Source organism: Mauremys reevesii, linkage group 4, assembly GCF_016161935.1.
Source record: "Mauremys reevesii isolate NIE-2019 linkage group 4, ASM1616193v1, whole genome shotgun sequence".
NCBI classification, from domain to species: domain Eukaryota; kingdom Metazoa; phylum Chordata; order Testudines; family Geoemydidae; genus Mauremys; species Mauremys reevesii.
Window position 1 is genome coordinate 95,869,911 of NC_052626.1, and position 16,726 is coordinate 95,886,636.

At 43.5% G+C, this 16,726-nt stretch overlaps 1 protein-coding gene across 18 annotated transcripts in view; it reads right to left on the reverse strand.

Moving 5' to 3' along the window:
• Positions 1-353: 353 nt before the first annotated feature.
• MICAL2 (microtubule associated monooxygenase, calponin and LIM domain containing 2) overlaps positions 354-16,726 on the reverse strand; it is a 193,326-nt gene continuing 176,953 nt past the window's right edge. For 17 of the 18 annotated variants that reach the window (XM_039534214.1, XM_039534216.1, XM_039534215.1 and 14 more), the window contains 3 exons: positions 11,291-11,390; positions 2,701-2,774; positions 354-2,607 (listed from right to left, as the gene is read on the reverse strand). In XM_039534214.1, the coding sequence (XP_039390148.1) occupies positions 2,423-2,607; positions 2,701-2,774; positions 11,291-11,390 (359 nt within the window). In that variant the 3' untranslated portion in view covers positions 354-2,422. The remainder of the gene's footprint in view (positions 2,608-2,700; positions 2,775-11,290; positions 11,391-16,726) is intronic. The other variant, XR_005597517.1, reaches the window with a different exon arrangement.

The following is a 16,726-nucleotide window of genomic DNA, read 5'->3' on the forward strand; positions in this document are numbered from 1 at the left end:
AAAGGTGAACTGCAAAACAAAACTGAAGATTGATGTAATTCTGGATTTTGGGGATGAATTTCTCATCTATGCAAGGCACTGAGCTAAGTAATATGCTATAACTTTTTAAAACTCCTGTGAAGTTATGGGCACCTCCTGGTAGGCTACAGATTTCCCAGAACACATCATTCTGTGACTTCACTGAGTTGCATAAAACTTCTGGTATCAGTGATGGCAGAAGGAAAAAAAATCTAGGAAATCCTTGGCAAAGCAGGAAGTTTCAATGGATTTCAAAGGAGAAAAATTAACTTTAAAAATGTTTATTTCTGTCCTGAATGCCTCCCTCGTCCCCCCGCATTCAAAACACAGGCAAGTCTGCATTGAAACCTGGGATTTATTTAATTTTGGTCTTCACTATATATGTAGTTCATCTTCAACAGTAAATACCACTGAGTCCACCTTAAACAAGAGAGACAATTTAAGAAGATGACTCACAAAGATCAGGTTTACAAGCATATAACAGATAAAAAGATGCTAGAGAATAGATTCTGAATATACACAGGGATTCTGCTATGCCTCTCCCACTGATTAATGGAAGTAATGCAACTAAATCCCTGTGCATCATGTTAGAAATGTATTCCTATGTGTAATATCTGAAGATATTGTTTATGTCTTACTTAATATTTTGTTCCTATTGTATACCTTAATGATATAATCCTCTGCTCTTCTATGCATGGCTTAACCAGCATGTTATTGTAGATCTCATAGCTGCCATCCAAAGCACAGAGAGAATTCACCAAACTATGTAAAATATTATTAGACATTGGTATTTCCTGTAAACAGATACATATACAAATAAATATAAATAGATAAATACTGTAGAACAATAGTATTCTTATCTGACCCCCTACAGAGGTACAATATATTGATAATCCATGGATGATGATAAAATCTGGATTTTATCTTTAAAAATATGTATTACACTGAAATTTCAGTGTAACAAAAACTAAGGTAGATTATAAATTATTTTAACAAAATCCAGTGTGTAGTGGGCTTTTATTAGCCTAAAGCTTTTACAATTACATTTAGAAGAGTTTCCTTTGCCTCTGCTGACCTGTAGGCAGAAACAGCATTTAAGCACCTTTCATTTAGTAATGAGAACAGTAAACCCTTCCAGTCAGAAAATGAGGTAAAACAATATTCAAAAACAGTCCTCCAGTTTCTCCACGTCTCTTATACTGAATTTTCAGACTATCACACATACAACTGGGAGAAACAATCAACTGTAAATTACAAAATCATCTCAGATTTAGAAGACTGCTCACAGTAAATTGAAAACATAGCCTAAGGAAATCTTTTGCACAAGATCTGTTATGTCTGTGCGTGTGCGAGAAAAGCTAGAAGGCACTTTTCTATGTTTTTAAAAGTAAAAAATGCATTAAACAGCTATAACTTTGACAGTCTTATTTATGCATTCATCTTAGCAGCAATCAACTATCAGCATAAAAATGCAGAAAATAATTTTGCCACAGTTTTTGTTGTTATTCTGTGCCAAGTCTCTAACTAGTGATAACTTTGAGATACAATACATGCTTTTGTGAAGAATGCATATTGAAAAACCTACCATATACATGTTAATCAATTTTTTAAAATGTTCTTCAAGCATATTTCAGTGATTACTTTGGTCAGCTACAGACAAAAGGTCTTCTGAGTCTACAACATTTTGTTAAGAATAGTAATCCCTTTGGTATTAAGTTACAGTTTTACATAATGTAAGGTTTTAATATTGTATTAAGTCCTCATTCAATACATACAGTGCACTCAAGCTTGCAAATACACCTGATAATTAAGTTTGCCTGACCTTGCATTTACACTTGTTATTTACAACATGTGTAGTCAGTATTCTAAAGACTCTTCCCCTCCTCCTTTAGAAATACATTTTAAACACTAACCTGATTTTTACATTGGTGATGCTTATTTTTGACACTTGGATACAGTTCATTGTGGCTCAACCATGCCAAAATAGAAACAAAAATACACAGAGATTCAGACAAATAAATGGAAAATTTTGCTGTTTCAAAAGTACCAGATCATGTACTTATGTCTCTAGGAACTCTATTCTCAGAATTAAAATAAAATTACAGGGAAAAGGAAAACAGTGGACAGCTCCAGTGTAATTTTCACACACTGTCCATCACACAGGTGAATTCAGTTCTTTTCCATCTCACAGGATGACTAGCCCTTTTTTGCTGACAATGAGATTGCGATGTTTCTTCCTGTAATTATCTATGTGGAACTAGAGACACTGTTGTGCAAGCAAAGAGCCTGTTTAAAAGTGTTTAATACTAAAATGATATGATTCCTTCAATTTCAGCCAGATCTTTGTCAAAAGACTGTCTCCATATTGGTTGATATAGCTGAAGTTCCAGACATTTGCATGTGGCTAAGTCCTGGTGAGTTGATAACCCTTAGATAATATAAAGCTTTCAAAGTGCTGATCTTCTGTCTTTTCCTTCAGTCTCTGCTCTTCTAAGGAAGACACAAGTTTGTCCCTTTCTTCAATCACTTTCATCATCTCAGTAAAAATTTCATGTTCCTCGTTCAGTTCTCGTTCATCTTTTAGGCTATCTAGGAGATTGCAAAACGAGCAGTTAAAACACTATTGTAAATTGGGCCATTACTGCAGACCAAAACATATAATTAACTTCCCAGTTTATTTACCATCAATGGCCATTTTCTCTCTCAGTTTCTGCTCCAATCTTCTTTGGTGATCCTCCAGTTCTAGTTCTTGGGCTCTAGATACAAAAATAAGAATGGCAAAGAATCAGCTGACAGATTTCCTAAGGATTTTAGAACTCAGAAGGTATCAACCAACCTTCAGCAGACCTGTCAAAAAGATTGCTATACTGGCTCCCACGTATCTGGCCTTTTTAATAAGATTATAATTATTTTATGCTATTTCATTGTCAATACTGCTGTCCTTTTATTATGTTGATGTTTCTTAGATCTCTGATGGATAAACTTAGTGGTACATGTACATTAAGAAGGGCATGCTTTCCCTAAAAATAGTGAGATGCAGCAGGAATATGCGATTATTATTATTATTAACCTAAAATAATAAGAGAAAATGGTAAGATCATTTCCTTTTCTTATTACAATCACCACCACTATAATGGACAAATGTTGTTGTTGTGCCTGTTAAAATAACTGTCAAGAAAATGATGTAACAATGCTAGTGTTCAGCATACTGAGATATTTATGGTAATGTTATTATAGACATGGACTCTAGCCATTGAGTATACTGTGTATATCCTCCATCTCCAGTATCTTCTCTATACAATCAGTGAGATTCATCTAAAAGTTTTGGCTCTTCCTACATTCTCACATTACAAACTAGATAGCATCATTACACAGAATCGTCATTTCCTTCATTCACTTGAGGCATTTGAGTGTGGTGAAATTATATGCAATTATCCTTTGTTAAGATGACTAAGGGCCTGATCTTAGGAGAAAATTCAGCAAGTTGAGGGCAGCTCCTCGCAGGAGAGAGACCCTGAGGAAGGGGAAGTAACACATGAATAAAATCAGATATCATTTTGATGTTTGAATTGATTGATATAGTCCTATATTTGTTTTTTTAAATGTCCTTTTCAGACAGCAGGAAGCACTGATACCACAAGAACAAAGGGCAAATAAGAAATAAACATGTATACAGAGTCTTACATTATAAACCTTGTGATCAGGGTCTAGTGGTTGGAGGTTTCCCCAACACAGTAGTATGTGGCCAGCTGCACAATGTTGGCAGTCCATCATTGATGACAATATTGTTCCAATTCTCATCTGTGGCTACCCATAAAACTCTGAAGTCTAAACCCTGATGTACAGAGTCAGCTGCACTGAGGCCTGGTCTACACTAGGACTTTAATTCGAATTTAGCAGCGTAAATTCGAATTAACCGTGCACCTGTCCACACCACGAAGCCATTTAATTTGACATAGAGGGCTCTTTAGTTCGAATTCTGTACTCCTCCCCGACGAGGGGAGTAGCGCTAAATTCGACATGGCTATGTCAAATTAGGCTAGGTGTGGATGCAAATCGAACTTAGTAGCTCCGGGAGCTATCCCACAGTGCATCACTCTGTTGACGCTCTGGACAGCAGTCCAAGCTTGGACGCTCTGACCAGCCACACAGGAAATGCCCCAGGAGGGAGAACCTCTCTCAGCAGCAGTGCTCACACAGCAAACGGGAGGACAGGTGGCGTCAAGAGGACCAGCAGGCGACTCAAACACTGCTTGGACTAATGAGGGAGCAAACGGACACACTCCGGCGCCTTGTGGATGTTCTGCAGGACCGCAGCCAGGAGGACAGAGCCCCCCCGCAGTGTATCTGCAACCGCCCTCCCCTGCCACAAAGTCCTATACCTCCCGTCACCCAAAGTAACCAGAAGGAGTGGCGCCAGGGGCTGTGAAAACTGTCACTGCACCCCAGCAGAGTGCTCAAGTACCCAAAAGCTCTCATACCCTAATTTTTGAGAATTCCTTCCCTTCCTGACTCACCCTAGCCCCAATCCCAGTTTCATCCCCTGACTGTCTGGTAAATTATTAAAAATACTTTGCTGTTAATTACTGTTTCCGTCATGCTTTTTTACACAACACTGCGTTTGAAGGGGTGGGTGGGGAAGGGGGTAGGGTATTGCATAGGACAGTCACCTTTAGCAGGGTACAGAGACGTGGGCAGGATCAGCAGCAGGTCACACACACAGTGCAGTCAGTAGGCACCCTGGTCGGTATGGGAGGTGGTTTGAAGGTTCTGTGTGGGTGGGGGTGTACGTGACTTTGTAGCGGGGGAGGGGGGTTACAGATCTCATGCAACGGTCCCTGTCCTGGACCACAGAGCCACGCAGCAGAGGAATCTGTATCCGTCCTCTCCCGCACAAGGCCGCATAGCCCCCGCACACAGAGTCCCAAAAAGGAGGGATGGCAGGCTCCGTTGAAACAACCAGTCCGGCACTGCAGACCGCTCTGGGAGCAGGAGCCTGTCATTCCTCGAGTTTAGAGGCGGTCTTTACATCACCGCACACCCTACCCAGCACAGTCCGCGTCCCAGTTTCAACCCTTTAATGCAAAGTCATCAATAAAGAAACCTTTGTAAAGTTACAGTGGAACATGTATTTTATTTTTAAACGTGTGTTGGAAGTGGGGTGGACGGGGTATGTAACTGCAGATGCTAGTCAACAGTAACTTGGTAAAAAAACAGGGGCAGGTTCAGCTTCTCTGTAAAGAAACTGAACAGTCACAGGTCACGCTGCTCGCTGCTACTTGAAGAGTTCCTTGTCGCTGTGCAAGGCGCCTGCATAGGGCTTCACGAGCCAGGGCATTAGCGGGTAGGCTGGGTCCCCGAGGATCACTGTAGGCATCTGCACATCCCCAAGAGTTATTTTGTGGTCCGGGAAGAAACTACCTTCCTGCAGGCGTCTAAACAGACCAGAGTTCCTGAAAACACACGCGTCATGAACTTTGCCTGGCCACCCGACATTGATGTTGGTAAAACGTCCCCCATGGTCCACCAGTGCTCGCAGCACCATTGAAAAGTAGCCCTATTTCTCAGTAGCTGACTGTGGAAGAGGTGAACGATAAGGTGCGAGGAGTTGACAACGGCCATAACTGCAGCGGGCTCCGTGCTCGCAGTGCTGTGGCGCCCGCGCTGTCACTGAGCAGAAAAGTGCATGAACAGATTGCCCGCAGGCGCTTTCAGGGAGGGAGGGAGGGCGTGATAGACGGTTCAATGATGACAGTTACCCAAAACCACCCTCGACACATTTTTTCCCCCAGCATGCATTGGGGGGGAAATCCCAGAATTCCAATGGGCAGCGGGGAGTGCGGGAACTGTGGGATAGCTTCCCACAGTGCACCGCTTCCAAATTCGACTCTGGCCCCATTACTGTGGACTCACACAGTCGAATTAGTGTATTTAGTGTGGATACACAAATTCGACTTCATAAGGTCGATTCCACAAATTCGACTTAAGTTGATTCATAGAATCATAGAATCTCAGGGTTGGAAGGGACCTCAGGAGGTCATCTAGTCCAACCCCCTGCAGGACCAAACCCAACTAAATCATCCCAGCCAGGGTTTTGTCAAGCCTGACCTTAAAAACCTCTAAGGAAGGCGATTCCACTACCTCCCTAGGTAACCCATTCCAGTTCTTCACCACCCTACTAGTGAAAAAGTTTTTCCTAATGTCCAACCTAAACCTCCCCCTCTGCAACTTGAGACCATTACTCCTTGTTCTGTCATCTTCTACCACTGAGAACAGTCTAGATCCATCCTCTTTGGAACCCCCTTTCAGGTAGTTGAAAGCAGCTATCAAATCCCCCCTCATTCTTCTCTTCTGCAGTCTAAACAATCCCAGTTCCCTCAGCCTCTCCTCATAAGTCATGTGCTCCAGCCCCCTAATCATTTTTGTTGCCCTCCGCTGGACTCTCTCCAATTTGTCCACATCTTTCTTGTAGTGTGGGGCCCAAAACTGGACACAGTACTCCAAATGAGGCCTCACCAGTGCTGAGTAGAGGGGAATGATCACATCCCTCGATCTGCTGGAAATGCCCCTACTTATACAACCCAAAATGCCATTAGCCTTCTTAGCAACAAGGGCACACTGTTGACTCATATTCAGCTTTTCGTCCACCGTAACCCCTAGGTCCTTTTCTGCAGAACTGCTGCCCAGCCATTCGGTCCCTAGTCTGTAGCAGTGCATGGGATTCTTCCGTCCTAAGTGCAGGACTCTGCACTTGTCCTTGTTGAACCTCATCATATTTCTTTTGGCCCAATCCTCTAATTTGTCTAGGTCCCTCTGTATCCTATCCCTACCCTCCAGCGTATCAACCACTCCTCCCAGTTTAGTGTCATCTGCAAACTTGCTAAGGGTGCAGTCCACACCATCCTCCAGATCGTTAATGAAGATATTGAATAAAACCGGCCCCAGCACCGACCCTTGGGGCACTCCACTTGATACTGGCTGCCAACTAGACATGGAACCATTGATCACTAAATAGTCGAAATAGTCTTGGAGTGTAAACATACCCTGAGAGCATGGGAAGACTATCTATGATGTTTGATGATGCCACTATGCAGCACTGTAGTGAGGCGGCCTGGCTCCCGGCCGCTCCTGCGAGGGAGGAGCCAGAACAGCCGCTACAGTGGGCGGAGCCACTGCCGCCTGTCCCCGCCCCCCGGAAGTCAAGGGACAGGACAGGAAGTATAAGAGCCCCGGCCCAGCACTCAGTTGCAGCCCGGCGGCCGGAGAGGACAGACGCTCCTGACCAAGCTCCTGCGGGACCGAGCCTGCCCCGAGCCCGGTACCCTGAAGAAGGCTGGCCGAGCCTTCCCCGAGCCCGGTATCCTGAAGTGGACTGGCCGAGCCTTCCCTGAGCATGGTACCCTGAGGAGGACTGGCCGAGCCTTCCCCGAGCCCGGTACCCTGAGGAGCTGCCCGAGTGTAACCCCGACCCGCGTCCTGAGGAGCAGCCCGAGCTAGCCGGCTCTCAGCACGATGAGGAGCCCATGGTGTGGGACCCAGTGCCGGACACCAGTAATGAGCAGCTACCCATGGAGGGGGAAATGGAAAGTAGCCCGGGGGTAGCTGACCCCAGTCTGGCTACAGCAGACTGTGAGCCGATGTCGGTGTGTTGCGGTCAGGACCCCACCGACACAGCAGCAGACTAACTGCCACTGTTAGGGCCCCGGGCTGGGACACAGTGGAGTGGGTGGGCCTGTGTCCCCCCTGCCACCCCACTCACGGGTGGCAGTCTCCCCCTCATCCCAGCGCTCAGACGGAGAAGTCTGGACTTACCGACTGGTTGCTCAGCTCCTGCCAAGGACCTGAGCCCTGAACTGTTGCTGTTGCTCAGCTCCTGCCAAGGACCTGAACCCTGAACTGTTGCTATTGCTCAGCCCTGCCTGAGGGTCTGAGCCCTGTATCTGTTGCTGCCCCGCCCTGAGCTAGGGCTTGGGCTTGATACACTGAACTGCTGCTCAGCCCTGCCTGAGGGTCTGAGCCCTGTACTTGTTGCTGCCCCACCCTGACTGAGGGTTTGGGGCTTAAATTGCTGACTTTGTTTGCTCAGCCCTGACTGAGGGCCTGGGCCTACATTACTGACTGTGTGTGCTCAGCCCCTGCTGAGGGACTGAGCCTAGAACTGCTGTTTGCTGCCCGCCCCAACTGAGGGGCGGGGCTTCATTGACTGTTTGTTTTCCCGCAGCCCTGCCTGAGGGTCTGAGCCCTTGGACCTTCGGAGACTGAACTGCGGATTTTGGCCCTGTAGTGAGGCGGCCTGGCTCCCGGCCGCTCCTGCAAGGGCCAAGCCCCGACACCGGACTCTTACAAGCACTTTTCACGTGAGACTTGGAGATGATTTTGTCAATCCTGCTCAAACCTGTTACATCCTGATTTTGTCAGAGACTGCCAGTGAGTCCTGTTCTGAGCCATTTGCTAAAGTTCTTTGAGACTCATGCCAGCCCACCGGAGACTGCTCCTCAGGTTATCTGTGAAGTGCTTATACTTCTTTCTTCTGTCCTTTGTGGCTTGGTTGGAGACACAGACAAAGAACAAGTTGAACAGCACTGGAGCAAATATGCAGCCTTGCTTTGCTCCATTCGAGATTTTAAATGCATCGGAAGAGTCACCATTGAAGAGCACTTGCACTATCATGTAATCATGGAACAGACAGATGATTTGTATGAACCTTCTTGGGCAGCCCTGTTTATGTAGAATAGCCAATAGACCCTCTCTGTTGACTGTATCAAAAGCTTTGGTCAAGTCGATGAAGATTGCATACAGGTCCATGTTCTGCTTGAAACATTTTTCCTGGACTTGCCTTATGACAAAAATCATGTCCATAGTACTACGACATGGTCTGAAACCACACTTCAACTTCTGTCAGATTCTCCTCAGGCATGTTTGCAATAAGTCTGTTCAGAAAAATGTAAGCTAGTATTTTCCCTGCTGTTCAAAGGAAGGAAATGCTTCTGTAGTTTTCAGTCAGTCAGATTTGCTGCCTTTGTTTTTGAACAGGGATACAATAATATCTTTCAAGTCTTGTGGCATTTCATCTTCCTCTCAAATGCTACTCAAGATATCGTGAAACATCTTGATAGCCTTTGGGCCTGCTACTTTGTACACTTTGGAATACCATCCTTTCCAGAGCCTTGCCAGAGTTCAATTGTTTGATGGTTTTCACGACCTCTTCAACTGTTGGAAGGAGGTCGAGATCCTCTGATGGATTTCTTGGGTAATTGGTCAAGGATACGCCGATCAACGTGGATGGTCTATTGAGTAGACTATTGAAGTGTTTAGCCCATCTCTACATGATTCCCTCCTTGTCTTTGATGAGGGTTGTGCTACCTGCCGACTTCAGGAGAGCTGTGCCAGATTTAGATGGTCCATAGATTGCTTTGAGAGAGTCAAAGAACATCTCTGTATTGTTTGTATCTCCGTAATGCTGAACTTGTTCAGGTTTCCTTTCCCACCATTCATCCTCCATACTCCTCACTTCAAACTGGGCCTTACTCTGTAGGTCAGGGGTGGGCAAACTTTTTGGCCTGAGGGCCACATCGGGTTTCAGAAATTATATGGAGGGCCACCCCATCCAACACCCCCTCTCCTTCCTGACTGCACCCTGGGATCCCTGCCCCCATTCAAGCCGCCTGTTCCCCGCCCTCTAACCACCCGGACCCCTATCCACACCCACACCCCCTGATCACCACCCCAAACTCCTCTGCCCTCTATCCACCCCCACGATCCCCACCTCCTTACCGCACTGCCTGGAGCACTCGTGGCTGGCGGCACTAGAGCCGTGCTGCCCAGAGCACCGGGACAGGCAGCCACGCTGCCCGGCTGGAGCCAGCCACGCCACTGCACAGCACAGAGCACCCAGTCAGGCCGAGCTCTGTAGCTGCGCTGCCCAAGGAACTCACAGCCTCGCCTCCCAGAGTGTTGCACTGGCAGTGGGGTGAGCTGAGGCTGCGGGGAAGGAGGAACAACAGGGGAGAGGCCAGGGGCGAGCCTCCCGGGGCAGGAGCTCAGAGACTGGGCAGGAGGGTCCTGTAGGCCAGATGTGGACTGCGGGCCGTAGTTTGCCCACTTCTGCTGTAGGTACTTAAATCTATCTTTCTTTGAGATGGAAGTGAGATCGTTCTGCCATTCAACAAATGCTTTCTACTGGTCACTTAGGAGTTTAGAAATGTCCTCATTGTTCTCATTAAACTAGTCTTGGTGTTTGTGGCCAGCTGCACAATATGGAATAAATGCCAACCATCTACCTGCTCCCAGAGCAGAACCCAGGGATTACGAGATGCCATCTAGACCTACAGTGCACCACCCACCTAGCCCAAGTAGTAGGGGTAGGAAGCAGCTGGGAGTCGCTTGACTCTGGCTTGGCAGGTGTATATGGTACAAACATTTATGGGAGCAAAGGTGCACATTTCTCGGACAATGACCAAAGTATTCATGGATCCAAACTCCATTTTAATCCACCCCAGATTTTTACACCACTCACTCTGCCTCTGTATTCTAGTCCTAAATACAGCAGAATGAATAACTGAATTTTTAGTCTGGTGGCCAAAACAAAATATCCAGGGGAAAAATTAATTTCGGGTCAACCCAAAATGGAAATGGTTCAGCTTTTTTCAGAATTCTTTTTCCCCAACAGAAGCTATTTATCAGATTTGGCCAAAATTCAGAAATAATTTAATTTGACCTGAAACTGCATTTTTGGTGAGTAAACTATTCATCCAAAACATTTTGCCCAGCTCTACTCCCAAATCTTTCCCAAATGAGTTTAATCTTTCTTCTCATTTCCTCATGAGATATATGGAATGTTAGAAATCTCCCTCCACTCCCCACCCATTTGGTGCCTTCACCAATTTGTTTTCCAGTGGATTAAATGCCTGGGAGGTCATTAGGCCCATTAATGCATCCACAAAGAGTGCTATGTAATAGACCTATAGGATCAAAACCACCGTACCACTGGGGAGTTCAAGTGCAAATCTGTGTTTGGAATAGAATGTAGCTTTGGGTGCATTTATTCTAACACACTTCCAACTCCAGGAAACAGTAAGGTAAAAAGGAGAAGCGTGGACTCTCTCTGTGTGCTAATGGCAATATGCTATGCAAGACACAAAGTGGCAATTTAGCTCAATAATGAGAGCCACATGTATCAAGAGGAAAATCCTATGCCTGGGACCTAAAATGAGTCCACTTCCCCACCCCCCACATCTTTACTACTGATGGCAAACTGTGTTTTCTTACTTACATGATCAAGAGCTCAGACTCATAACGCACTAATTTATTCTTCTCCAGGACCAGCTCAAACCATTCATGTAACAGCTGAGTTTCATCCTGTGTGCCTGAATCTGATTGAGATATAAAAAATAAGTGTGTTATATTGGATTTCCTTCTCCATGATCAAACTGCTTTGAAGCCACTTTAAATGATCCTTGTTTGTGTGGCGAGATGTGTACCATGTAGAACCTTTGTGATGTGATATTTCTGTCACTAGTTTTCCAAGGTACCAGATATACAGTTTATTGTTATAGTTTATTGTAGTTAAGGATAAACTGAATTTTAGGCTGGAATAAATACAAGAAAAGAATCCCACTTCCATCTTGAAAATTAGCAAGCTTTTTTTTTTTGTTTTTAAAATATTTGTCTACTCCTTTTTGAAATGGTTGGTATTAATTGCTCCTTATTCTGGCATAAATAATTCATTTTTTATGTTAACACAGCACCTGATTTATCTATTTTAGGTGGATACTTCCATCAGAAAGATCAGACTTAAGGGTGGGCAAGGCTGGCATATGTCAGCCGGTCTTTCCTCCTAGTGGTACCCTCACTCTTAATCAAAGTCCCTACCAAAAGGGCCCCAGCTCATTTGCCATCTGACCTTTGTCTTTAAATCTGCATCTGTGAAATAAATGGTTTTGACTGATTAGAAAAGCTGCACTATAGAAAGTCCCTTATTATTATTAATATTATTTGTACCGTAGTAGTGTCTCAAGTCAAGGATGCCATTGTACTAGGTGCTGTAGAGTCAGATAACAAAGAGATGGCCCCCGCCCCAAAGAACTCTCAATCTGGGTGTAAGACTATAAACAATTAGTGGATACAATTATTCTGTAAAGAACAGATTCCCTAAGATTAAAGCATTCCTACACTGAGTGCCAATATTGCCCCACAAGAAGAGATGGCAATGGAAAACTGGCCTTTTCAAGCTGTCATTCAGGGTATATTGGTGGACCTGTTTTAAGACCTGGAATAGCCCATCATCACAGAAACATAGGGCTCAGAGGGACTCGAGAAGCCATCTAGTCCAGCCCCCAGTGCTGAGTTAGGACCAACTATACCAAGACCATCCCTGACAGGTGTTTGTCTAACCTGTTCTTAAAAACCTCCAATGGCAGGGATTCCACAACCCCTTTGGACATCTATTCCAGTGCTTAACTATCCTTATAGTTAAAAAAGTTTTTCCTAACATCTAATCTACATCTCCCTTGCTGCAGATTAAACCAATTACTCCTTGCCCTACCTTCAGTGGACTTGGAGAACAATTGATCATGGTCCTCTTGTTGTCTTTTCTCAAAATTCAACATGCCCAGCTTTTTTAACCTTTCCTCGTAGGTCAGATTTTCTAAACCTTATATAATTTTTGTTGCTCATCTCTGGACTCCAATTTGTCCATATCTTTCTTAAAGTGTGGCACCCAGAACTAGACACAGTGCCTCAGCTGAAGCCTCACCAGTGCTGAGTAGACTGGGACAATTACCTCTTATGTTTTCCATCAAACACATTTGTTAACATACTCTGGAAAGATGTTAGGTTTTTTTCTCAACTGCATGACACTGGTGACTCATATTCAATTTGTGATCCACTATGCCCCCCTGATCTTTTTCAGCAGTACAACTGCCTAGCCAGTTATTCTCCATTTTGTAGTTGTGCATATGATATTTTCTTCCTAAGTGTAGTAATTTGTACTTGTCCTTATTGCATCTTGTTGATTTCAGACAAATTCTCCAATTTATCAAGATAATTTTGAATTCTAATCCTGTCCTCCAAAGTGTTTGCAACCCCTCCCAGCTTGGTGTCATCTGCATATTTTTCAAGCACCCTTTCCACTCCATTATCCAAGTAATTAATGAAAATATTGAACAGTACCGGCCCCAGGACAGATCCTTGTAGGAGCCAACTAGATATGTCCTGCCAGTTTGACACTGAGCCATTGATAACTACTCTATTCATAATCATCTATCCTTTCAATGTTCTGTTAGAAGTAGGTACTCCTCACATCAGTAGGATCCCATAGGTCATTAATACATATGGTTCAATTTTCAAAAGAGGATGCAGTGCACTGAGGAAGCCCCCTACATGGATGAATCTAAAATGGATGCTTGTGTGCCATACCCAACTACCCCTTGGTGCAGGTTGTTTGTACCTTTGAAAATCTGGCTATAAAATTAATACACTCGTCCCTTAAACTGATTCTTTGGTATTTTACCAACCATTTCCCAGCCAGACCTGCCAAAAAAAAATCTCTAGGCCCAAGAGGCTTTCAAAAGATCTGAGCCCACTTGATCTATACATGTCTCTTTCCCCCTTTCTAGCTTGCCCTTCTGCCCAATTTTCCAGTTTCTTCTTTGCTAAACAAAAGAAAGAGTTATCCTGCCTAAAATGACTTTTGGGGGGAGGGGGCGCTTTTAGATTTTTAAATATTTAGGGACAGTTAAATACTCTGTAATATGGCTCCCCTGTTACTAACTACAGTAGTACTGAGGAAGCTGGAAACGTGTCTCCATAATGTCTGTCATGTCCATACTGCAGTGCACTTCCCTCTCACCTTGTACAGTGAAAAATAAAGTAAATAATAAATAATAAAAGGTAGGATGTAGATGTCTTAATTTACTTCAGGATTGTCCCAACTTTGAGGGACAATTCCAATGTCCAGCCAGTTCCACCAATGTCAGGATTCTGTCCGCATTTCAATAGAATCCCAGGACATCTGATCTCTCTGGCTAGTCAACATAGTGATACCACTGTGTTGAAATCCTCCAGAGCAGTGCTTTCATCAGTCATGAAGCAGCAAATCCTCCTCTCCTGCAGTACACTATGCATTTCAGCTCTGTGCATCTTGCTCCTGGATGAAGATCTGAGAGAACCACTCACATGATGCTGAACTGCTCAGAGGCACAAAGAGATGAGCTGTCCACAAGTTCAGCAGCTCCCAACCCAGAGAATGGTAGTTGGCGCTTCAATCTGCTGCTTCTCTGGGAGGGCAGTAGGAGAAGAGTAGAACTGGAAAGGAGTATAGGACAGAAAAAGTGTGTGTGGAGGGGGGGGCAGGTGAGAGAGAGACACTCAGGGGTAAAGGAATGCAGCTGTGACTTCCAAATTTTTTTTTAGGTTTTTTTAGGTTTTTTAGGTTTAGGCACTACCTCTTTGTTTGCTAATATAACACATGCTAACATAGGGTAGCTTTTAGCCCCTTTCTAGTGGCTGGACTGCTACTGCCTCTAACTAATGGACTTGGGCCTTTAGTTCAAGCAGTTAGGGACACGTGTTTTTAGAGGTCCCTGGGTCAGACCTCACAGAGGCGACCTGTCAAGGGTGTCATTAAACTAGGTTAGAAATTGAGGCAAGGAGTAGAGAACAACCTGAGAAAAGGAATAAGTATAGACAATCTGGAAGGAGAAAGACAGAGGTAACGCACCTAATCGGCCAGGAGCAGCAGCACAAGAGATAATGGCATTGCCTCCCACTTTTTCAATTTGAAAATATGATGAAGCTAAATTTGTGTACTTATAGAAATCTGTCATCTTGGTTAGGCATTATCATTCCCGAAAGCCAAAGCTGTCTAACTGGAATAGCAAGGTACAGATATATGATGTCTAGAACTGTGTGGAGAAAGGTAATTCAATTTCCTGGAGGATTTTGATATTTTGAAATATGGATTCATTCAATTTAGAATGGAATCAAATAATTTAAAATTCTCCACAAAAGGGAATGGAATCCTGGTTCTGGGGCAGTCTGCCTGGTGGGTTGTCCTGGTGTCATGGACTCTGGCAGCCCTTGGGGTCCCCGACTCTGAGGCAGTCTGACAGGCAGGATGCTGAGCAGGTGGGCTGGCACAAAATGAGGCACAATTCCAGTTCAGCCATTCCTGGGTTCCAGCAGAACTTTGTCAAAGTCAATAGATTTGGATGAATCAGTAAATTCAGACAAAAAATGTTTTGTTGGAATTTTTCCAACCAGCTCTAATGGGGACATGTCTAGTTTAAATGCCTGTATATAGCAGGATTTTCACTCACACACACACACACACACACACGAAATTAAACCAGACAACACACTTACCCCATCCAGTTCTTATAAATGAAATTTGAATAGAGCATTTATTTTATTGCTAGCAAGAGAATCTGTTTTCACAGATGTGCATATGTACCACACTTGTGTAAACACTCTGTCCTTCCTCCATCTCCTTGCCAATTATGCTATATTCTTATTTTGAAAAAAATATTGCTTTTTAAATATTTCCATGCTTATAGTATGAAATATAAGTTTCTCCCTCTAATAAAAGATTTGAGTTGTATTTCAACTGAAGTGAGCAAACAGCAATGTGGTTTGCCAAAATGCCTCTTATTCTAGCAAAAGCACCTACTGTAGCTGTAATAATGGTAGCTTTTTGTTTTTTCTCTGTCCTACAGAGTGCCCTCTAGTGTCCTGAAGGCTGCATTGCATTTACTCACTGAACTCTATTGATTTATCATTAATAATAATGCCAATAGTTACTTAACTTGCATGGTTTATATCTTCCAAGAACAATACAACAAACTAAGTAATCCCCACAATACCCAAATGAGATAGGGAAGTTGTTAAGGTCAACTGGATGCCCGTTCCTGTGTTTATCGAGCCTTGTTGCCTTTTTGCAAAATGTTTTTTGCAAAAAGGTGGCTTTTTATTTATCCAAATCCCTTTCATTTGAGGCTCCATTAGAAATTAAGATGTCCTTTTTTTTCTATTACAGTAACAACTTTAAGATGGCCTATTTAAAAACAGCATTTACTAAACATGACTCTCAAACTTTCAATTTCCTGCCACCTTAGCATCTTTCTGCAGACAAAAGGTTGGAGAATAAGCAGGCTCTTCCTTCAACTTCTTCCACTTGTTCTTTTGGGAAAAAGGTATTCCTGTCCACACACACTTTCAAAGGGTCTAATATTTCTGACTCTGTTTACAGTTTTAAATATTTCCTTTTTCCAAAAAGCAGTGCAAACAAACCCTGAATACACGATCTATAAAAGCACAAGCCTACAGAAAGCTATTCACTGATGTACTGAAATATGGAGAGACTAATGGTGCTTCCTCAGCACGGATTTTTTTTTTTTTACTAGCAACCTTCACAACTTGTTTAATTAACATTTGAGTTATACAAATTTCAATTGAAAATGTGGTTCAAACCCTATATTACTGAATTTTGTTGTAGGCAAAAGATCTCTATAAACCCACACAAATGTCACTAGAAAACAAAGCAGCAGAACATTAATGATTTATTCTTTGGTATTTAGCACAGAAAAAAGTAAATGAAGGGGGAAAACCACCAAAAATTATTCATAGTATTGATTATTTCTAATTTTTCTTTAAATGCATGAATTATTGTCACTACAATTACGAGATCATCAAAGCCTCATTTTGTTCATCA